Source organism: Microchirus variegatus, assembly GCF_963457635.1.
Source record: "Microchirus variegatus genome assembly, chromosome: 14".
Taxonomy (NCBI): domain Eukaryota; kingdom Metazoa; phylum Chordata; class Actinopteri; order Pleuronectiformes; family Soleidae; genus Microchirus; species Microchirus variegatus.
In genome coordinates, this window is record NC_139815.1 from 20820000 (window position 1) to 20844743 (window position 24744).

The 24744-nt window shown below is 41.0% G+C and overlaps 1 protein-coding gene across 1 annotated transcript; it reads right to left on the minus strand.

Annotated features, from left to right (window-relative positions):
• Positions 1-414: 414 nt before the first annotated feature.
• On the minus strand, positions 415-21681 carry cngb1a (cyclic nucleotide gated channel subunit beta 1a; the record flags this gene model as incomplete). Its single annotated transcript, XM_083900593.1, has 32 exons — positions 415-639; positions 801-990; positions 2214-2360; positions 2887-3005; positions 3098-3181; positions 3550-3647; positions 3911-4070; positions 4456-4597; positions 8579-8701; positions 8804-8868; positions 9034-9120; positions 9245-9295; positions 9400-9608; positions 9822-10043; positions 10330-10478; positions 10577-10663; positions 11028-11181; positions 12013-12052; positions 12235-12358; positions 12832-12873; positions 13031-13164; positions 13281-13382; positions 15452-15512; positions 16243-16272; positions 16886-16943; positions 17037-17152; positions 17525-17588; positions 18111-18135; positions 18256-18355; positions 20649-20718; positions 20792-20831; positions 21571-21681. The coding sequence occupies 32 exons, from the start codon at positions 21679-21681 to the stop codon at positions 415-417; spliced, it is 3429 nt and encodes a 1142-aa protein (XP_083756719.1).
• Positions 21682-24744: the final 3063 nt, after the last annotated feature.

The window sequence follows — 24744 nt, forward strand, 5'->3', positions numbered from 1 at the left end:
TCCTAACACAGATGCCATGGCAACCCATAGACAAATCAAAGGCAGACACAAAGGTGGCATTTCACTCTATACATTTTAATAGGGGGGGGAAATGGCAGATAAAGTTAAATATATTTAAATTACAAATAACAGAAAAAAGTTGCTGCATGGCCAATTCTCTTGCCACCTAATTTATCTACAGTGGAAAACCTTGTCGTAGTGACTTTTTTAAACTAAACCTCACCAGTGTGGACTTTAACAGCAGTGTCTTGTCTGTACCGATGCTTCCTGCCAGGTTCACAAAAACAGAGCCCAATGGTGAATAAATGTCCTTCTCTTGACGTGGAAACAAGAACAAGAAAATGTTTCACTTCATCGCTCAACAATGGGACCAGAATGAATCAGGGTAGAAGATAACAGCGCAGGTGGAGGAGCTCACTCCCCCCTTCTTTCCTCTTCCTCCTCCTCCCCTCCTCTCGCATGCATCACCTCCACACTGAGCGTCTCCTCTCCTTCGTGCCGCGGCGTCATCCTGATGACGACAGAGCTGTCGCCCGTCTCCGCCACGGCGTCATCGTCGTCCTGAGCCCGAAAGTGAGGGATTGGAGAGCGGCGGTGCATGGGACAGGGAGGAGGGAGTGGAGAGACAGAGGCAGGAGTCTGGGAGGGACAGAAAGGAGGAGTGGATGAATGTCTTTTCTATGCCCATCCTTTCTCCTCCCTTTTAGTCCTCCTGAATACGAGGAAAAAACAAAAACATAGGTGTCCGAGACTGAAATTGACCTATAAGTGGAAAAAAGAACTCAGTGTTTTTGTCATACCTCTGCTCCTCTCTCGGATGACGTGTAGGCCTTCTTCAGTTTGGAGAAGGTCCCCTCTATTCCTGCCTGCTCTGCCATCTTCAGTGCCGCCTTGAACATTTTGGGGGTGTCCGGTCTTGGTGGGATGACCTCCATCGCCTCTTTACCTCCCTCCTTCTCATCTGGCTTCTTGTCCTTCGTCAACATGGTCCTGCAGGGACGCAGAGACGCAACAGTGAGTTCAAGAAATGCAGTGTGAACAAGTTAAACTGTTTCTTTCAACAGAAAAAAAACCCCAAAAGCTATACAACTCCAAAGGAACTCGTACCAACACCAAAAGAACCTCCAGCACATCCACCCACTCTGCTGCGGCACCATGATCTGACTGAGAACATGAAGACAACAGCAGGAACCTGCACTAATCTGACCTGATTCTCTGACCGTCCGACCCCAGAAGTAGAACAACCTGAGTGAGCAGATTAGAGCCAAGACTAATCCTGACCCTGGAGGAGACAAAGACAGACGCAGAGCCCTGGAGGCAATCTCAACTTGCCGTGAAACAAACTACGTCTTATTTTTAACATATGCAGTATGTGTTTGTTTGCAGTTTTTATATATTCACATATCAAACTATATTAAATGTGGGGTAAGTAATGCTGGAAATGACTCAAAACCTATACTGCACATTCTCCTCTTTGTGTTTTTATCTAATACCACTTTTTTAGGTCATAGTCTAAACGATTGTCTGCATGTTGCAGCTGAATATCCCTCAACTTACCCTTTCCTTTCAAGTGTGTTATCCCAACGCAAAAGTTAAGTTAATGTTAAGTTAAGTTAGCAAGTTTATCCACTCTGGGCGATTATAAAATCAGAAGCAGAATCATAATGTATTGTAAGTGCATTTAAAGATACAAAGAATTTGACTTGGTGTTTTGGTGCATATAAGACATACACAAATGTACACAAAATATATACATAAGGTGCAGTGGGTTAAAAGGAATTATTATTAATATACTGTATATGGTTTGCGTTAATATGACGCATACATCTGCATTTATGCAGAAAACATGGTGGTCCAAAATGGTGGCCTCCGTAGAGTTGACCCAGCTCCATGAACACAAAAGGCTCAAAACTGTTTTTGTTTAGCCTTAGAATAAGCCTTTAAAAAAATACTTAGAACTTAGAACTATCATGCACCGCAATGCTTTCTTCTGCTGTCCAAACTGACAATCAAGCTTAATCTTGTGTTTCATGTTCTGAAGCTTAATCTTACGATGCAATAATCTTTCTGGTATAGTAGGGCTGCTGTAGTTCTCTGACTCACTTGGGAAAGGAAAGGCTAAACATCTTTATACGACTGTCTTTATAAACAGTGATTCATCATGTTTGTTGTTTGCATCTTAATGTCAGTAATAATGTCGAACTCTGTCTTACTTTGCCTTCTTGCGGAGCAGCTTCTGGGACTCTGGGTAGTGGACCAGAATCTCTGCCAGGTCCTTCTTATCCAGGATGAAAAGGTTTGCAAATCCATGTGCCTTGACGTTGGCTGTACGACGGTTCCCTCCACCTCCTGCCAACAAACTGAGCAATCAGAAAAAGCAGAAATTACATATTAGCAAGTTTGTTTTGGTGGTTGCTTAATCAGTTTGTTAGTAGTGGTGTTAAACGGCAATTGGCATCCATACAGTGGTATCATCGTTTTTTTCAGTATCCAGTCATCGATCAATTCCCTTTCCTTTCCGTTCTTATTTCTTCTATTATTATACCTCCCTTATATTCTTCAAAGAAACATTATCAGAACATTATCCATTAGATAATAACAATATAGATAATGACATTAGAGGAAAAGTCAGGCTGGACCATGAACAAGTCATGATTTCATGGTGAAAAGACCGAATAACAACTTCATGAGAATTAAACTGCAAAAAACATTTTTAAACACAACAAATGAAGACATAATATAAAATCAGATTAAGTGTCTAATTTCTATTAATTAACAGCCATATAGAAGTCACAGCTATATAAACTGAAATTCGTGTCCCCACATTGTCCCCACATGATGGATTATAAAGTGGTTAATAGGATGATGAGAAGAAGTGGGACTGACCTGATCTCTCCGAACACTGAGCCGGCCCTGATGGTGACGAACACTATCTGCAGGTCGGGACCGCCCACCACCTGCACCTCCCCCTGTTTGATGATGTACATCTCTCTGCCAATCTCCCCCTGACACACACACACAAACACACACTCAGTGTCGGCACACTCACAGATTGTTAACTTCCCCCTTCTCGTAAACAGCTCCCTGATGTGCTCACCTTTTTGCAGACAAAGTCTCCGGGTAGGTAGACAACAGACTTGAGTCTGGTCAACATGTCGGACACCATTTGTCTGTCACAGCCCTGAGACACACACACACACACACACACACACACCACATTTTCTTTTTAACTTCTGAAAATGTACAATGTAAAAGAAAAGTACTACAACATCATCAAGATGGTATTAAAGACAATACATTAATGGGAGGCACACTATTGAGACCTTGTCAGGACCATTATGGGGACCAAAGGCCAGACCTAATGATACTTTACCTTATTTCAAAAGCTTTGGTTTAAGGCAAGATTACGATGTCTTAAGGTTTAGGCATGAAATGGTTATGGTTAAGATAAAGCGTGAGACTTTGGCTAAACTGTTCACATGGAGGCCAGTGCAGTGTCCTAACAGGAACAGCTGCACAAACCTGCTTATGTTTGTGTGTGTGTCTGACCTGAAACAGGGCGACTTTACTGACGATGGCATAGTTGACGTCCACAGCGATGTCCATTCTCATCTTAGTAGGTAGTTGAATCAGCAGTTCCTGTTCATCTTAAAAAAAATACAGGAAGCAAACTGTGAGCCTCCCCGCCTCACTCCCAGATACTGAATTTTGTTTTATAGAAATTGGGCGACTTTTATTTTCGTCAATCAGTCAGTGTTGCTCCTGACGGCTCTACTAGTGAGTGGTCATCACCACCATTTGGTGTGTGTATCCTACATAAGGCTGCAGTAAACGGTGGAGGGTAGTAAGCGCTGCATATTAACAGTATATGCTGCTAAACTCACTGAAGTGTTTAACTCTGTTCCCTTACCCAGCATACCCTGGCTCTTCCAGGTGTAGTCATACCAGGTCTTGATGCGGTTCTGGACCTCTCGTGGGATGTTATAGGAGTTCATGTACTTGACGGTGCTGTCCATACAGGCCCGATAGTAGTTCTCTCCAGCGGTTGCTGCTCCGACCACGTCTCTCATCTGAGAAAAGCACAGTCAGGTTTTTTTGTTCCAGTGAAGAAATCATGACTATAATCTTTTTATGTTCTGGATTCATACGTATTTAATGTTCTTAGCGACTTTGTTCCTGAAAGTTTCTATAATCAATACAGTTTTAGTTAAAAGTGATATCTGTCACTGGTTTCTAAAACACCATCTTCATCATTATGGAAATATATTTCTCAAAGCACAGAATCAATGGATCCTGAGTTTTGAAAATGCCAAAAACGATTTATTCCTTTATTCTACTGTGTTGGAGCTAAGGATCTCATGGTCCTGTAGTAATGTATATGTTTGTCGGCCTATGGTGGACATATATTACGTATCAGGGTGTAACCAAAACAAGCAGTGGAGGTTTTCCCATCACCTGACCGATCATGATCGAAAAGGCAAAGACTCCAACGAAATAGTTGATGAGCTGGAAGCAGATTTCAAAGACGGTGGTGGGGTCAGGTAGTCCTCCGATGGTGATCAACGTCTTCACGGCAAAGTAGTAACAACGAATGTAGCTGAAGGAAAATTAAAAAGAAAAGGATTAAATCAAAGCTGCAACCAGAGTTGATAATAATGAGAGCAAAAACAATAGGTTTTGCTTATGACCACGCTGTTCGAAATCTTTATGATCACACAAAACGTTTGCAAATTATCAAAGAAGCAATATCCTGTTAGATATATACAAAACAGGAGGTAATACATCATTTGTTGTTATATCCCTGATGTCTGAACTATACTATGATAAGTCTATTTCTGGCAGGCTGTGTACACTACAAGGTGATGATTCTTCTCAATATTCAAACTGAATGTCCACACTGGCACAGAACATCTGGATGTTTTCCTATACATTTCAAACAGCCGGCTTAGCCACAATACCCCAATAACAGTCAACTTGGGACTTATATTTCTTCTTCTATGGGTTTTAATGGCAGCTTGAATCTGTGATTCAATTGCATTACCGCCATCCTCTGGAGTTAGAAATGTCTACACTACCATTTCTGTTATATTATTTCTTCCTTCCCTTCTCCTGTCTTCTTCTTCGCCCCCAATACGTTCTGGCAGGCTGTACACCAAGAGATGCAATGCTTCCCTCCTCCAAATTGAAAATCTCATCTTCCTCTTCAGTCTCCTCATCTCCTGTCATTTCCTTATTTCCTCTCCTCCTCCTCTCCACATGTTGTCTTTGATGTGGTGAGTAGTGCTGTTTAACACCACAACCACAGATGTAGTGGTGGTGCAGATCCAAGGCAAATCATTCTGCCTTTAATCTCTACAACATTTAGAGGCATAGTGAATACATTGTTTTTTTTTAAATTATTCACAGCTGATAAATGTTCACTCATGCTGATGACGCAGCAATAGATGACATGTCCCAACTCAAAGCTGTTTTACAAGACCTGACGATTCATCAGAATGGTCGGGGGCGACCAGATATCACTCGATTGTCCAGGACGGAGCTGGAGGACTGGTTCTGGCGCCTCTACGAGGAGTCCCTGCTCTTTAAACAGCATTCTAACAAACAGGATGACATGATCAAGAAGCTCAGTACTAAAGTGATGAGGCTGAAGAAGGATCAAGGTCGTATGGAGCAGCTGGCAGCAGGAGGAGCCCGGGCAGTCTCCAAGGCTCGAAGCGTGGACATGGAGGAGATTTTAGAGGAGCTTCAGGAGAAGGTGCAGCAACTCCAAACCGAGAATGAGGGACTGAAACAGCGTCTTCTCGTGGCCAAACACCAGTTACTGAACTCACAAACTAGCAGGTCACGCCCATACAAACAAGTCCAGTCTCAAGTCAACTCTGGATTAAAGAAGAGAATTGATTCCCCGTCGCTTGCTCATACACCATTGAGCCAGCTGAAGGAGGCAAGGGCCAAGATCCACAATCTTGAGAATGTCATAGAGTCTCAGCGGTGCCACATGGAGGAGATGGATGCAGAGTTAGAGCAGCTGAAGGAGGCACTGAGGAAGGAGGCAGACAAAAATGAGAATAGACTTCTGCAGTCACAGATGATCAACAAACTCAAGGAACACGTGAGCAACAATTTGACACAGATCCAACTGCAAAAGCAGCTGACCGACAAGTCCAATGCTGTCACTGCATTGGAAGGTCAACTACAAGAGCATAAGCAGACACTGAAGGCAGGATTACAGAAGTTGGACGAGCTGTCAGAGCAGCTCAAACACGAGAGGCTGAAGAGTCGGGAACTGGAGAACTGGCTGCAGATCTCCAACAACAAGTTGGAGCTGCTGCCGCAGCAGTTGAGTGAGGTGGAGCAGGAAAGAGACCAGCTGAAGGAGAACTATAACAAACTGCTGGACAGCATCTTTGATGCATCTCAGCAACAGAAATGGCAGGTCCAGGAGCAGCAGCTGAGGTTACAGATCATGCAGCTGGAGACGGAGCTGAAGACCGACCTTGACGACAAAAACAAAATCCTCCAGAAGCTCAAGACTGAGCAGGAGACACAAGAAAAACTTGCAAAAGAAAACAAAAAGCTTCAGTTTCAGTTTCTGGTGCAGAAGCAAGAAATGGACAAACTGATAGATTGTTTAAAAGACTACAGCAAGGGGAGTGAACCGTGCAATGAGGCATGTGACCCAAGTGTCATGAAGCAGGCGGAGGACACGAGGAGCAGTAAAACAGAGAGCTGCATCCAAGAGCTTCAATCTGCTGAATCTAAAACCATACGGGAGCTGAGCGTGGAATCACTCCTTTGGACAAAGAACAACTACATGGCGGAGCTGAAGGCAGCACAACAAAAGATGGACAGTGACAGTGTACATGAACAGCAGCAGCTGGAGATTCTGACTCAGCAGATTAACACAAGCACGGCAAATACCAAGATTGCGCAAGCTCATCTCAGGGAAACCACCTACAGCCCAAAAAGACACATCTTCAGACCCGAAATGACAGCCCGTGCTGAGAGGGACAACTTTGGTAAAAGGCTTCACCTCGAGTGTGAAGTCCTTGTTGAGCTTCAGATAGTCTGTGCCAGTCTGTCTCCATCTCTCTTGGAGGCGCTGGGTGACAGCAAACCCTACACCCTCTGTACCTACTCCTTCTACTTGTTTGAGCTACAATCCACTCCTGTGATGAAAGGCCACAGACCCAAATACAACTACAAATCCAAGTATATGGTGAGCATGGACAAACACTTCCTTAACTACCTCAGCACAGAGTCTGTCACCATCAACCTGCATCAGGCCATGGGTATGGACTGTAGGAATCTGGCGAAAGGACAGCTTCGACTGCAGCAGCTGCTCAAGCAGGACAGTCAAGTTCATGGGACGATAAACTTGGTCAGTGCCGAGTTGGGGACTGTCGGCTCAGTGGATTACTGGATGAAACTCACAACAGAACCCAGCCGCCCGATAAAGGCCAATCAGGGGCCGGGGGGCGACTTCAGCTTTGCCATGAAGGCAGCAGCACAGTCTCCACATGGATTTGTTGCCAAACATTCATGTTTATTAATTCCACCGCTGCAGTAACCTGGTGATTTTGACATCTGCTATTTTCCTGTTGTGTCGAAAGTGAAGGAGAAGAAAAGGCAAAAGAAAGACAATAAGGCAGTAATGTAAAATTATAGATGCCGACTGCCTTAAAGCACACGAAGAACACTGACGACAACAAGCTGGAAGAAGAGGCAAAGGAAAGAAAAGATGGAGGCAACAGATATCTGCTGTAACACTAAGCACAAAAAACAAATGCAATAAAAACAAACCATCTGCACACATCTTCTTTTTAGCAAGACTCTCGCTTACTCACTGTCTCACACATATATTCAGATACTGTCTTTATCCTAGATTAGTTCTTAGCTTAGCAGCGATGGCTACTCGATGTCCCCCTCTGTCACTGAAGTCAACCATAACATGAACGGCTTATAGCTGCTATTGCACATTTACACTGCAGGAGAAAATATTAGTGAGGGAAGAATGATTTTCTCTTACTGTGTATGTGTGTGTGTTTACCTGTGTGCAGTCTAATCTGTTGATCTGAATCAGTGTCAGAGTGGCGCGGGCAGTTAGTGGTGGCTATAGAGAGGTCACTGATTACTACTGTACTCTATGAACTACTCATTGTAACGTGAGTTGGAACAACCTTTCTCGATGCAATACACAATGAAATCCAATAAATCAATGAAGGCTGTGACAGAGCTGAATTGAGGGATGAAAGATTTGAAGATTTGAATTAAAATGCTGTGTTGAAGTACGTGGAAGCAGTAAGTAGTAGGAAATTCTGTATAGACTGAATAGAATGGAGTTTACATGTTGACGTATGTGAAACTGAAAAGAAGCTAAAAATGTGTGTTTGAAGTTTGAATGAAGTTTCTATGTTGAAGTATAGATAACTAGTCTAACAGCAGAATGATAAGAAAAATAAACAACATTTTAGTGGGAGCAATCCCACTAATACTTTGCATTAGCTGCAGTTTAAACCTCAGCAGGAAGCCTCGTTATGACAAACCAAGTGTCAGCCGAGTGTTGTATGGTTCTTACGCGTTGCCTTTTCCATTGTAGACCCATTTGGTGGATCCCAGTCCTTCATAGTCTGAGCCCCAGTAGAAGAGACAGGCATTGATATGCAGAGAGTACAGGAGGTACATGGAGGTTCGGATCACCCTGACACACCACAAGAATGCAGCAACGAACACAGGGAGAAGATTGAATAACATGAAAATAAACATATCACATAATAAAGAAGATGGTCGTGCCTTTCCTCACCTGTAGATGTAGGCTTTCTTCATCACGGCTTCCATTCTGTCGTTGAACTCGAAGAAAACATGGTACTGAGAGAAAGAGAGAGAAAGAAAACAAGTCAGCTGTGTTTCATCTATATAAACAATAATGTGAAATGAAAGATGTAGGTGTGTAATAACACAAACATGAAAAACTATGTCTACTGTTCATTGATAGAAACAAAAACATTTGTGTTAAGTGGAAAACATCCAGACCTTAAGCAGACGAGGAAACCTCAGCAGTGAGTTCACTCCTGTAAAGTAGTATAATATCTCCATGGGAAACAGACTCATGACGTCCACCTGTAACACACGCAGTAAAACATTTTGGATTATTATCATTAAGAAAACAATCATTTCAAAATAGCTTCCGTGACCAAATTGCTTCAAATCGATGCCAAACACACACATACAGATGTGTTCTCACCTTAAATCTCTCAGTCGACATGTAGTTTTCTCTCATTTCTTTTTTATCACACTGTAAAAAAAAATGGTCCAGACGTAAAATTATTATTTTAGCGCTTAGTTTACTGAGATCAAATCAAGTTTTTTTATTTTTTATTTTCTGTTGAAATCACTGACCACGATGTCTCCTCCACGGACAAACTGCAGTCTGGGCTGGAAGACGAGGATGTCGGTGATGTAGACGAGGTCACAAGTGTAGTCCATCATCAGCCACAGGTGGATGTTCTCTGAGGTTTGGTAGGGGAACGCCCAGCGGATTGGGATCAGCCACACATTCCAGTTCCACGCAGCCACCACAAAGAACAGCCAGATCACATAGATCAGGTCTGTGGAGACAAAGGTGGAGTTAACCAGAGTGACCTCTGCCAATCCGTTTACCTGACAATGCATCTACCTGATTACACATGCCAGGTAATTCATACATGGTTTAAAATATACAAAATGGAACATCCACATCTTCTCTGAAATTGGATGAAATAATAATAATAATAAAACATATTATTAGACAAAAAGAGTGTGGGTTAAAGTGGCAGCGTTACCAGTGAATGGGTCGATGCTGGAGGGGAAGCGATACTCCACTATGGCTCGGAGCCAGTCGGGCATTGGAGGAAGTTTGGGCAGTTTGGGAAATTTTACTGGGTGTCCTAAAAGTTCAAAGTTGAAGAGTGTTTTTTCTTCCTCTTCTTCAACAACAGCAGCATCTGCTTTCTCCTCCCCTGGTGGAGGTGGGGGAGGGGGCGGGGGTGGAGCTTTGCTCGGGGCTGCAAGGATCAGACAATGCCGATGTCAAAAAAATCAACATGAAGGAGCAATCAGTATTCAGAGTCAATTAATTTCCACTGTCAAGTGCAAAGGTTGATATCGTCCAGTGCAAAGTTTCATCCATCAGATGCATGTTGCAGGAGTTTCTACAGTCTACCTCAAAAGTGAATCAAATGAAAAGAAAAATATGATGCTGTGAAACATATCCAAGACAAAGTCATGTAGAATGAAACATAAAAATATCTGCATCTACTGAAATGTCTGAAACAAGGAGTTAGGACGCACAGGCGGATGGACTTTCCCCCTCAGACTCGTCCGGATCCACCAGCCGGTCTTTCTGGCGCTCCGTGCGGCCTTTGAACAGCCCGACGAGCTCACTCAAGCGGTCCTGGATCACGACGCTGCCGACACTGGCCGCTGACAGAGGACGCATCCTGCAGGACCACACGGGAGACGGGAAGATTAGGTTGGACGAGGACATGTGTGAGACAGGTACAGAGGGACAGAGTGTATCTTGTGTAAATGATCTCACTCTCCATCTGCAGTCAGCAAGTCTCCCTGACTGGACCAGGTTTTGAGATCAGTCCTCAAGTGTTCTTCATCCTCATCACCGACAGCACTGAGATGAACAAAAGATGATATGAGGACACCGCATGAACACAGAAGACAAGTGAGTGAATCAGTTCATACTTTTGAACCAACAACCACATCATCTTTTAGCTAATTTTGGCTAACTTGCTGTCTGTTGCTGTGTTGACATATACTGTATATATTTGTCAATGTTTGCTAAATTTAAAAGGATCACTCTATGATGTTCATGAGATATTTCAAATTTGAACGGATTGTCAAAATATGTTCTTGAGATATTGCATTCACAAGAACGGGACAGATGAGTTAAGATTTTAAAGTGTTAAGGTGGTTACATCTATGGCACCCTCATCAGACAGTACATTATTTACTGTGCACAGTATAATGGCCGTTACCTGGGTTTTGATAATACCATTTCAGGGACAGTCAAAGCAGTGGAATCTGGTCCTGCGGTTGTGATGATGTGAGGGATGTTCAGGCTTTTCCCCTGCACCACATCCTGATCCACAAGCTCCACCTTTAGTGCTGGAGTTTCACCCAAAGCTATACCTCATAACAGAGGACGAGAACAGAGACAAAACTGTTGGACATCTGTCAACGAAAGGAAAAGAAGTGCACAACGAAGGAGCAACGTCTAGCACAGTATGTAATTCCTTGTCTTTTTGAGATCACCTGAAGTGTGGTTAGCTGTTTGCTGCTGGCAAAGCAGTGCAGAGGTGTGAGACAAGGGCTTATTTGGCACTGTCGAGGGTTGGATCTCTACTAAATTCTATGAGGGTTCTCTAAGGGTCTGCAGGAGGAGGGTGGGGCTTAAGGCTGCTGAGGCTGCTGGGAGTTGAAGTTAAGGTAGCTGATGATTCTCGTGCAGCATTGTTGCGCCCGCTTGGAAAGCTGCGATAGTTCCTGGGTAAGCTGTGCGAGCTCCAGCGGCGGGGTTGGCATGCATAGTTTGGGACAGCTGAGGTAATTGTCATGCATGAACTTCCGGCAGCTCTCCAGGCAGTCAGCAGCATGAGGGATTCGCAGCAGAAAGCTCTGCGCTGGAGAGCAAATACCACATACTGGACAGAGAAACAGTAAGTTAGCCACAAGATGAGACGTTCACATGATCCTAGCACGGCCGATTTGTACGTCATCACAGAGGTCACTCCAGAAAGGGAAGAAAAGAGGACACTAAAGTCTGCTTTGTTAATTCAGTGATTTATTTGGTTTCAGTTCAGACTGTCCAAGTGTTCTATAAAGCTCATCCCCCAACATTTCAGAACGGAGAATTTTTCCACCTAATATTTTTATAATTTTATAATTTTATATATATTTTTATTTTTTTTTACTGCTTTACAGATCTTTAATTATAGTAACATCCACATTTTCTGCTCTCACCTCCACATCCACCTTCTTCCTTAGATGCTTTGTTGTTGCCCTAAAAGAGAAAGTCAGGATGAAGAAATTTAATTATTCTTAATGGCCTTATTTTCATAAAATTCTATATTCTGTATACATAATATTCTATATTATGTTCTGTAATCCCATAAAACACCAACATGAATATTTCAGTAAGGAGGGCATTATATGGTGTATTTTATGAAACCATTGACGTTTCACCTGCTCGTTGGTGGTGGTCGGGGCTCCTGGGGCTTGTGGTTGTTGGGTGATGTCCACTGGTGGTTCAGATCCACAGTGTGGAGGCTCTTCTTTGTCTTCAGCTGGACAGACATCTATCAGGCACCTGGTGAAGAAGGGCAGGTGTCATGAACATCTTGAAAACAAAATAAAACAACAACTGAAGACCTGCAGAACTGATTCAGTGTGTTCAGCACACAGTTTTGGCTTCCATGTTAATGTCTGTTCACACACTGTAGGATTTGAATTAAGACTGACATGTTTATTTGGGACTATTTTGGAGCACAGGAGAAACATTTGCAGTTAAATTATCCTATTGGAAGGGTGGTGTATTCATATCATCATCAACAATTTATTTTATCCACGCTTTGCAAGAATTGTGGTACACCCAAAGCAACACATATTATGTCTAGTGAGTTACTTATTGTATACTTTTTGGGGTCTGGCATAAATTATGGGAGTCAAGAGTTCTTGAAAAGCAAAAGAGGGTCTGAAGGTTCACCTCTGTCAAAAAGTCAATTATATAATATGAATATTGTGAAAATGCAAGTCCCGTTCCATATTATCAGATGGACTTACTCCAGCTCATCCTCGTTTTCCTCCTCCAGGATGTTGGGCAGTCTGTTGAGAACAAACATCAGGACTGTGACTGCATTGTCAGATAAAGTCAACCCCTAGTATTTATTCTATGTGGGTCACAAAACAACCACAGCTGTGCATCTAGAAGATGAATTCCATATAGAACTGAAGGTTTTATACACTGTGTCTATCTACTTACTGCTCATTGGACTCATTGGACAGCATTTCTATTACGATCTTGGCGGACTGCTCCATCTCAAGCTGGCGGACTGCCTCCTCAGCTGCCTTCATGGCCAAGTCCTCTGCAACACGGGCTGCCTCCAGACGCTCCTGCTGAAGTCTGTATGATAACATGACAGTCACTAAAATTCAGGAAAACTACACTTTGAAATACAGTCTAGAGTCCTGTTAGTGTCTGATACAGGCTATAAAGATGGAGCTAAAGTTACTACTAACCTTTCCTCCACATGACTTAGTATCGATTCGCCGATCTCCTTTTTGATGCTGTCCATCATTGGATCCGTGTGTGTCTCTGTGTCTCCTGCCTGCAGCTGAACACACATGTAGCTTAGCACATATCATCAAATATCAGTCTGGATGTTATTACCACAGTGGTACGACCTACTATGCTCATGTATATCCATGGCAACTGCTATGGTAATAGCTCAGTAGACTTTTATGTTTCGTGGTGCCAACCATGGAATTACGTGGCCACATTTCCACAGGCACTAACAGCACACAATGTCAACACCTTGTGCCAAGTGTTACTGCTAACACCACCATAGTATAACCTTCGAAAAGCCACCATGGTAGCTACTGTTCACGTTAATGGGAGTGATGGAATTTAAGAGTCCCAGACTAAAGAGACCAGAATGTAATGACCTCTGTGTTTAAGTAACACACCCTCCCGTGTGTATTTAGTTTTTTTTAGTTACTTTATAAACCTGCTGCTGCTGCTGAATCAGCTGCCTGAGGCCCAAAACTGTGAGGGGGGACCCAGGCAGTCAATTGCTTTGCCTTCCCTATTGCAACACACTTCAGCAAAGGCATGCACACAAAAATGTTTCCTTAAGTCTGGGATAAAACACCCACCTCCTTTTTTGATGATTGCAGATCCTTTTTGTTCTGGGACTGTGGCTCTTCTTTAATTTCCTGCTTTGTCTGCATGTCCTCATCCTGTTCTATGTCCTCCAGCACCAGGTCTGTCCTCCTTTGCACGATGCTGACTTGAATGCCGTGTGGCAGGGAGAACAGGGCTGAGGTTTATCGGTGCATAGTTCTCTGAAATCTACTGTACAGACCCTGACTGACTGATTGATCGATTGATTTCATGACAGTTAAGTTTCATGCTTTTTGAACAACATAACAAACACACAACAAAACACTTTTTGTTTTTTATTTCAGAATGAATGTTTTTATTTCCATGAATACAGAGGGAAATGCTTTTATAGCATTAGCTGCAGTGATTTAGCTGCCTTTATATCACAAGCAAAAGCCTTTAAAAAGCACTTAACAGTTGTTATTGCACTACTGAAAGACACAGTTTCAGATCTGCAAGCCAGAGCTTAGGTGAGTTTACTTAATTTGAGGCAACACCAGTGGCAGAATAACTACATCAGCTGAGATCAGTTTGGTATTGTAGCTAGACTATTGTAGTATGGATTATTAAACAGAGTAGCCCCCCCCCCCCCCAAAAAAGACTCACTCCTATGGCATAAATAATTCTGATTCTGTATGTTTGCCAAACTGACTGAGATGGAAGACTTAAAGCTTAAATGAAACAAGCTTTTTCCAAAATCTAAAACATGTCTCTGTCTGTCTGTCTATCCTCAGCCAGTTACAGTCTCTGCTGCATGTCAGTGTCAGTGTGAGCGACTCTCTCCTGCTTGTCCTTCTCCTTTTATTTTAAGGGGCTCTCGTGCCTCCCCCCCCTGAAACAGAAGGAGCAGAGCAGCCCGGTTAGAGTCCGCCTCATCACTGGCACCAGCATCTGTTCATCACTACACTGCCAGTAACACCCAATCAACCAATCAATCAATCAATTCATTCATGTGTTTGTATCTGCAGACGGCAGTCAGGGGGCAGTAATAAGCTCATTTCTGTGTAATCAAATTAGGCCCTAAATTGTTTTATGGGGTATAGCGACACTGTGTCTTACATAGAGCTGACTGTGCCCCAGTAGCACCAAGATGCATTACAGAAGAAGGAGGACATTTTTAGCAGACCAGCAACTTTAATGGCTTTAATGGGTTCATTTTTTTGTGTTTTTAAGCCCCAAAAACCCTGTCGCCGTCTTAACGAAAAGCACTTTTTTTTTTAAGTAGCTAAAAAAAATTCTGCTCCTGCCTGTCTCATGCAGGTTCATATGACTATTTTTTCAAAACTGCATAGAACCACCCTTCAAAAAAACTTGAACTATCCCTTTAAACCACCTACATGTCTGTGTGATGTGACTTTAATGCTCACGTGTTCATGTGTTAGTGAGAGTGGCGTAAAGTTTGTACTCACTGTTCTGAACGTCACCACTGCCTGTGTCCTGAATGAGGAGGATATTATTGTTATGATATTATTCACAGATGGTCGGCGAACAGCATTTTATATTCGTGAGCGATGGACTCACCTGCTTCTGTACAGGCTGAGGTAACATTTGACTAATGCCAGTGAAAATCCAGCCCATCATACTGTGAAAACAACACCAGCATGTTAAAATGACTTAAAACACATAGTTTTATTCACAAGCTAAGTTCTGCATGTGAGTTTCTTGTGTAGCATGAAATGTCCTGAACAGAATTAACTTTGTTCTTGTTTTTGCCACCTTGAGAAAAAGAAAAAAATGTCTCTCATCTGTTGCATATGAGTATGCCCAGGCCTTAACGCTGGGGAAACACTACACAACCTTATTGATTTTGAAAAGACTTGGAGTACACTCTAATCGACTGGTTTCAGCAGAAAGACTGGGGATCACACATTTAACGACCGACTACATGATTTGTCAAACCTCATAAACATATCAAACTCTGACCATTTCTACGATAGAGACAGTTTTGATAATATATTTCCAGTGAGTCCCCGGCTTTAATAACACTCCTCCCTCGCTTATTTATTGCTGATAAAGCTTTTTTCTGCTTGCACATCAGCCTTTCTAGATCAGACTAAAAGACTCAAACGTTTCAAACATTTCAAATGTCTTGCTTAGGCTCACGCTTCCCTATAACTCAGCCAAACCCAGGAAGTTAAAGAGCAGCCCCATCAGCTCAAGTGTATGACAAGTGTATGCCTGACAGAACTAGGTATGTCAGTAAAATATACATATCCAAATACTCTTCTTTTCACTATCTTAATATTTCCTGCATCATGTTATCCACCTCCTACCCAGTTAAACGCTGACAATAATGTTATTTTTCTACTTACTTGGGCTGCTGTTCTTCCTCTTTGAGTGACCTAGAAGAAAAACGAAAACTGGGTTTGACTATGGTCACTTCAGCATGAGAATTAGCCTGTTAGCTCTGTCTGCACTGAAATGCAATGAAAAAACACAGATTTGCACAAGTGAAAAAGAAGTATACCAAATATGCATCCATTCAGAAGTGTAATGGTGTTTCTACATTGAATGTGACAATTTGTCCTCTGATGACATTACATATAAAGTCAATACAAATATTTAGTCAGTTTCTCTGGGGAACACAAATCATGATTTTCTTCAGTCAGTTAAATTTGAAATGTTTGAAGTCCAGTGTAAGTGCATCATCACTATTTTGTATGCATGTGCCCCTGGTAAGTAGTCACAGGGTTGTTTTCACTTGTATTACTCATTGTGTGAGTAAAGAAAGTCAACACAAATGATGAGAAGTGTGATGGAAACAGCATGAAAACAACACGAAACCACCTATCTAAGGAAAGTAAAGGAAAGGATCTTTGTTGTCCTTATACAACCGAAATTGCCATGACATGTTTTGGTTTAGAAACCCAAAAGATATCAGTAAAAATGTGACAGATTTACAGCTAAAAGTCTAACTCCAACTCTGACAGTCATGACCACTGACAAAGAACTTACTTCACAGTGTCAGCGGCTGGTTTTGGGACTGGTGGAGGTTCTGGAGGTGGAGCTTCTGCTGTTAATAAGCCAAGAAGACACTGTTTGTTGTCATTTGTGACAAAATCATGTGTTTAATACTAACTTGCACACACATGTAATGGTGAGATACCTTTAGCTGAAGTTGGAGCTTCAGTTTTCTTATTGCTGTCTGTCTTTGAGTGGACATGGACATGCTCTGGCTGAGGAACCACCTTCTCCATACTCTGCTTTATCCAGTCCACCATTCTGTGTCATCATAAATATAGAATCTATTCAAAGATCAGACTGATGTGATGACTCTGTTGTTTTCCTATTCCTGTGTGGTGACTGTTCACTTTTCTTTTTCGTGAATAATTATATGAGTATAAAATAAAAGATAAAATGCTTACAACCAAGTGTAGCAGCAGTAAATTTTACACAAGCTATTCTTTTGGGGACTTGCATTGACTTTCATTCATTTGGACGCCTAACCAAAGCTTCCTCCCCAACCGTAATCAGAGAGACACAGAAATTGGGTTCTTTCTCCTCGTCACCCATTTGTGATCTCCATCAGGACCACTGGTCCTGACAAAGTCAGTGTTTACATCAGAAAAGGTCTGAAAGAGTCGACACACACACCTGGGTGGAAAGGCCTTGTTGTCACTTTTGTCCTCTTGCTCCGGCTGCACCTGGACCTGAGGTTCTACAGTTGACACATGAGAAAACGTATTATGGACATGACATCCTGCCACTTAGGTACTCGCATATCAGTACTTTACTTTGTTATTTATATTTCGATTACTCCACTACATTTCCTCAAACTATTTTTGTTACTCGTTACTACCAAATAAAATCAGAAGAAGAAGAGTTAGTAATGGTCTGTATTTATATAGAGCTTTTCTAGTCTTGAGGAGCTGCTCCACACTATAATTTTGCCATTCACCCATTCACACGCTGCAACATGGGGTTAAGCGTCTTGCTCAAGGATTCGCAGAGCCAGGCAACTCGCCCTACCACTGATCCACCATGGCTAAATCCTAACTCCTCACTCTTTTAATACTTTGACTTCAAAAACTTAAGTACATTTTATATCAGAAAATATTTTTTGATACTTAAGTACAATAAATGACATACTTTAAGACTTTTACTTAACTAATATTATAAAAAGTAACTTTTCTCATCTACCAAAGTAATTTTCTGGTAAGAAACTTAGATCCTCTCTTACCTGCTGCAGCTGCTGCCTGACGCACCTGCAGGGAAACAGACGTGAGGTCACATGACCAACAGACGAGGCTGCATGAGATTTCTCAGATAAAGGCGCATTGCACACATTTACTGGTATTGAAGTAAAAACTATTTAACAGTCTTACCCCAGTGGACTGTCCACCTGCTGCTGTCTCTTTGCTCTTCAGTTCAGGCTGAGGAACAACCTTCTCCAGACCCTGAGCAAACCACGCTAACATACCTGTCCTGTGGAAACAAAAATATAGTAGAGATGTGTATGTAAACTCTGCAGATCCAGAGGGGTCAGGGACAGACAGGAGATTAGGTCATGATGTGTTGCTGATGCTTCAAACTGTACTGTGCAAAAGACTCAGGGCACTTTGTTGTTTTGTCTGCCATATTCTGTGATAATCAGAATTTGGATTACAATAATGTGACTGACACTTTAACCCATAGAACCCATTTAACCATAATTTTTTCCTGAGGTTATTTTAAAACTGCATACATGTTTCCTGTATTTTCCGAATGTGTTCCAATATACTGTATGGTCATTATAGAATTGCTAAAATAACAAATGGTGGCCTAAGACTATTGCACAGCACTGTAGTTTACATGTATGTTCACATGTATGTTCATGGTGGGGGAGCCCACTACCTGGCAATCAGGCTGTTCATGGTTGTGTAAAGCAGTTCACTATTTGGCAATCAGACTTGCTGGATTTTATGAAGCAGCTCGTTATTTGGCAATCAGATTTGCTGGATTTCATAAAGCAGCTCATTATTTGGCTATCATACTTTAAAAAAAAAAAAGTATTTAACAATAAGGAATCCGTGTCATTATTACTCACTTGTCTTCAGGTTTACTGTTGTCCACAGAACAGAGAAAACATCTTGTCACATCATGTATCAATACTACAAATACATTTTCACAATGTACACACACACACACACACACACACACACACACACACACACACACACACACACACACACGCACATTCTTGTACTTGCTGCATACTGAGGACCAGCATTTCCACTTTATAAATCAACACAATTACAAATATCTACTTCATGAATGACATCTACAAAGAACTACTGGTTGCAGTACCATAAAATGTCTGCAGGTAAAGCCCCAGAGGAAAAAGGGCTGGAAAACTTTTTCGATTTTATTTTATTTTTTTAATTTTTGGTCCAACATTTTACAAAAACGTCATACTATACTATGTCGACCAAAATTAAAAAAATTATTTGACAAAAAAAATTTGGGCCAAAATTTGACAAAAACGTCATACTATACTATGTCTTCCAAAATTTGAAAAAAAAAATGTTGACCCAAAATTAAAAAAATAAATTTGACCCAAAATTTGAACAAAAATGTTGACCCAAATTCTGAAAAAAATTTGAAAAAAAATTTGCCCAAAATTTGGCCCAAAATTTGAAAAAAAAATTGGACACAAATTTTTTTTTTTTCAAAAAACGCCATTATATACTATGTCGTCAGAAACTTGAAAAACATTTTTTTACCAAAAATGTTTGGTCCAAAATTTGAAAAAAAAAATTTGGTCCAAATTTTGAAAAAAAAAATTTGGTCCAAATTTTGAAAAAAAAAATTTGGTCCAAAATTTGAAAGAAAAAAATTGGTCCAAAATTTGAAAAAAAAAATTATGGTCCAAAATTTGAGAAAAAGTCGTCCAAAATTAAAATTTTTGACAAATTGAGTATAGTATGTTATAGCAACCTAAGGAAGTGATTTCAATGAAAACAAAGTGAGGACCGGCCAAAATGTCCTCACTCCGTAAAAATGACCTCACTTTTTGGTTTAAAACCCTCACTGGTCCTCAGTATGCTGCAAGTACAAGAACACACACACACACACACACCTCCACACGACCCTCAATGAAAATTAAAAAGAAGAAGAATAAAGAAACTTAAAATACTTGATAAATAACAAAAACTGGGTCAATATTAAAATAAATAGATATGGCAATAAATATAGAACTAAATTAAATAACAACCACACAAACAAATTTATTAATAAATAATTTGCAATATTGTTCAATTTTGTAATGGTAACTGATTCAGAAGTGTATGATGAAGGTCAAAATGGTTTGTCAATTTCTCAATGTGGAAATATGAAAGCTAGCTTTAAGAGCTGATGGTGTCTCTTTTTATACATTGCTTCATAGTTGGGTTAAAGTCAAAGTTTGTCCTGAAACACTTGACTTTGACATAATACATGATCATTGACATGTATGTAGTTACTGTAACTTTAAAGTTACTGTTTTGCAAGTGTATAAAAACAAAATAAAAGTTTAAAATATAAATGTAGAATTGATCGAACTGATTAGACCTGTGTTGTATATTGTTTATATTTATTTAATTTTGTTGTATGCATTCATATTTTATTTGTGTGACTTTTGTTTTTCTGTATTCTGTAATTATCTACTTTTCTTTTTCTTCTTTTTTTTCTGGACTTTTCAGGACAAAGTACTGGTTTCCAGGTTTTTAGAGCTTGTTAAAAAAGGGTTTGTGTAACTCACCTGCTGCCCTCTGCTGTCTGTACTTCCTTATTTGGTTTGTCTGCGTCTGGAGGTTTTGAATCTTTGGGAACTGTAAAACAAATATGTTGTGTTCAGTGTGAGGAACAGAATCAAAGTGAAACACGTCATACTGGTCACCTCACCTTCAGTTTTACCGTCATCTTGAAACGTCACTTTCTTGTCCTGTTCAAACACAAAGTTATATATGAAATTAGAGAAATAAATATTGTTCTCTAATAGTATATTTTTTGTGGCAATGAAGTAAGTGTAAACTGTATATACTGTGTGTATACAGTTTAAGTTATTCTCAGAGGTCATTATTCCCTATTACAACCACAAAGTTTCAATAGAAATGGTCACTATAAGCCCCACTCTATAGGTCTATATACAGTCAAAAAAGTAAACATTGTAGTTTACTTTTCCCTCCACGCATTTCTGTGTTTTTTCCCCCAAATGTAATAAGTTAGTCAGTCAGTACAGTGGATGTAGCTGTGTAATGTAATGCTGATATACAGCATGTTAAGTTTCAAAGGATTCAAAAGCTTTATTGTAATATGCAAAAATAACATGTTATCTCTCCAATGAAATTCTCCTCTCTCCATGCCACTACATGATTACTTGTGTTGAATAATAAAAGTAAAGAATTGCAAAAGAAAATAAAACTAGAATGCATAGTATATAAACAATACAAAAAAATATATGCATGTTTCTGTGCAATGAAAATATGTCTAAAAATGATTGATAATATGAAGAGAAAACAGGCATGGTTTACTTGAGCAGGTTGTTGGGCTGCAGGAGAAGGTGGGGCTGCCTGAGGTGGTGCAGCTGGAGCTGGAGGTGGAACTAGAGCTGGAGCTGGAGCTGGAGCTGGAGCTGGAGCTGGAGCTGAGGCTGGAGCTGGAGCTGGAGCTGGAGCTGGAGCTGGAGCTGGAGCTGGAGGCAGAGCAGCAGTTGGCTTCTCCTCAGGCTCTTCGTCTTTTTTGGACGGAGGCTGAGGTGGCTGGGGAACAACTTTGACCACCCAGCTCATCATCCTGACACAAATTAGTGACATAAGATGGAACATTTAATAAAATTGTGGTTATTTCAAAACAATTTTATTGTCTTTTTAAAACTAAAATCTGCTTTGTTTGAAGGATGTTGACAAAACGGTATGAGTTTCCAAAGATCCCAGAGGAAGAAGAAGAAAAAAAAACAATCTTCTGCACAGATGTTACAGATATGAAGGAATTCTGCAGGAATCATAGAAGGATCATAGTTCAGATTTTTTAAATTGTGGTTGTATAAGTCAGTGCTGGCTGCCTCATGTGCATCCTCTGCACATAACCAGAGTCTCGCAGCTCTTTTCTCAGATATACACTGACACTGACAAAATGCTGGCCACTTTAATTTGGCATCCACATTTATCAACCACACTGTGTGCCATGTGGTGGAGTGCTGGCTCCCCCCACAGTCCTAATTATGAAACTTAAAATACAAATCCCTGCAGGAAGCACATTTTCATCATTGTTGGTTGGTCTATTCAGTTATATCCTAATACTGCACAACATGTTCATTGCTGTTGATTGTTGATGGCTGTTGGATTCATTCCTATTTTTATACTTTATTGTAATATGTAATATGTCATGTAAGTTTTATTTTAGTGCACATTTCTTGTATAGCTTTTGCTCCTCACCATTGTCACCCCCTATACGAGAAGTATCTAATCTGTGTGGGTTTTTATTTAAGACTATATATTCAGTTTAATCAGTTGCTCTTTTATATAGAGAGAATGTGTTGGGATTCTTTCTCTGGCACTGAACATGCCGTTCAGTCATGGATGGAGATAATGTTGATACTGTGCTGTGCCTGCTTTTACAAGTGTAGAAGGGCCTTTGGGTAAAGTTACTTAACTTGCAAACCGAGATGCTCATAGAGGAAAAAAGACCATGGACATAATTGAAATTGATAACACGTGTTTGGATATGCTGCTCTGTATTCTCAGACATTCAGTACAACAAATTACACACCAGAAATCCTGGCCCTTCAGGGCGTATATCTGAGTATCATGTACTGTAGACTACACCACTGACTGTGCTTAATGGTGTTGAGCTCAAGTCTGGCTGAGTGTCAGGTTCAATTAGAGCTGACTGATCATGACCCTAATACTCCACAGGAGGCCTGGCAGCAGACAGCAGCGCCTGAGCAGCCAGTTAAATGTTCTTCCAATTCTTCACTTTCACTTTCCAGTTGGGTTTCAACCATTTATTTGGGCGGTCAGTTTGTTAATTAATGATCAGCAAATTAGTCAGTCAGCAATCAATGTATAGATATAGAAATTGAGACGTCTCATTTTTGATGAGATATGAAATGTATTCAACAAAACCCCACCATCTAAAAACCTTGAGGATACAGACCTGGATGTCTGAGAACATTCAGAGACATGGCTAGATGTTATTCTGTCTAGTAAGTCAGATTACTAATTAGCAAATCAGTCAGCTGATCAGTCAATTAACTTGTTGGTAGGTTGACCAACCAGACAGTCAATAAGTTAATTAGCTTGCTGGTCAGTTCTTTGGAAGTCTAGCAGCTTAATGAATTAGCCATTTCATCCAATCAACCAGTCAGGTTTGCTGCAGATCACAGATCAGCGCGGCGACATTGTGTATCATCAGTAAACAAAGATGCGTCTCTGACTTCCGACTGCGGCTAAGTGTCAACACCCTAGACTGTGCTCCGGTAGCAGAGGGCAACATTTCCTCCAGCATTAGCCAATGTACTGTACCACGACAAGAGGAGATTGTATTGGGGGATGTGGACTCACATATAGCGGCACGTTCACTGCCTCTCCACCAGTACCAACATGTGGAATGGTGTCATGTGATGCAAACAGTCTTTCTGCTGCATGAAATCACAAATACATACATCATGTGTGTTTCAGTTTCTGGTATGTCTTGATGCTAAGGAGCATTTGTGGTTTGCAGGTACAGCCCAACCTTGTTGTCACTTCCTGCCTAAATCATGGCTCCATTAATCCACCTGGTCTGGCTGGTCAATCAAGGTAAATCAAGGAAATGCAACTTGGATCTGAAATATTTAGCACTTGGTCAGGCTGTCACTTTCTGTTCTCACAATTTCATAAAAAAACATGTTATTTGTTGACTATGTGATGTTCTTGTTAACCAACCAACCAACCTCACAACCAATCACACTAAAAAACCAGGAAACAGGGTACTTTATTGGCTTTGTGTCTGAATGGTTAGGACGTTTCTATTTTCAGTTTTGGTTTTGTTTACTTGTAGTTGTGTTTGTTCTCCGTTTACTGTTTACCAATTTAGGCCTCAAACAGCAACTGTTCTCAAGAAGACAGTGAAGCATCAAGACAAGAACAAACAGATCCCAGAACAGTACATACCCCCAAGATATTTGACTCCTAAACACTCAGGAACTACTCTTTCAAGTAACGTGATAAATCTATGTTAACATGCACTTTATCTGATTACTCTGATGACTGAATACTGTTTTTAGTGGCTCTGTCTGTCTGTTTGTGCTTCCACACATGCACTTGCCAATATGACCAACAGAGGCCGCCAGAGGCTTGTTGCGTAAATGGGGTGAAGTCTGCCATCTCTGATTGCCTTGTTTACAAAGAGTTTAAAATCAGACAGGACAGCCAGTGCTCACTATGTGCCAGTACCTGATAAAAAAGACTGAACTATCACTTTATAAGTCAACAAAAAGCAGATCACTGTTGGCCCAAACCAATTACCTCTGCAAAACAATTTTCTGAATTCCCTTTGACATTTACTTATAAACTATTTAAAAGGTACAGTATCTCAAAAGTCCATAATATACATTGTGCTTTTTGTTTACAGCACCACAAGATCCCAAACATCTTCAGGTTCCAATGTAGCCATTCTGTTCTCAGTGAGAACAGGATGAACTGCAATAAAATGCTATCATTTCACCAGCCATGCAATCGGGTGTGTTTCAGGGTTGTGGGTGGTAGTGGTCTATCTCTATCTGCTGAAGGGGTATTTGGTCCTACCTGAGTCGTTCAGTTGGGATCCAGCAGCATCCCACAGAGCTAAAGTGAAGACACTATGAAGACCTGCAG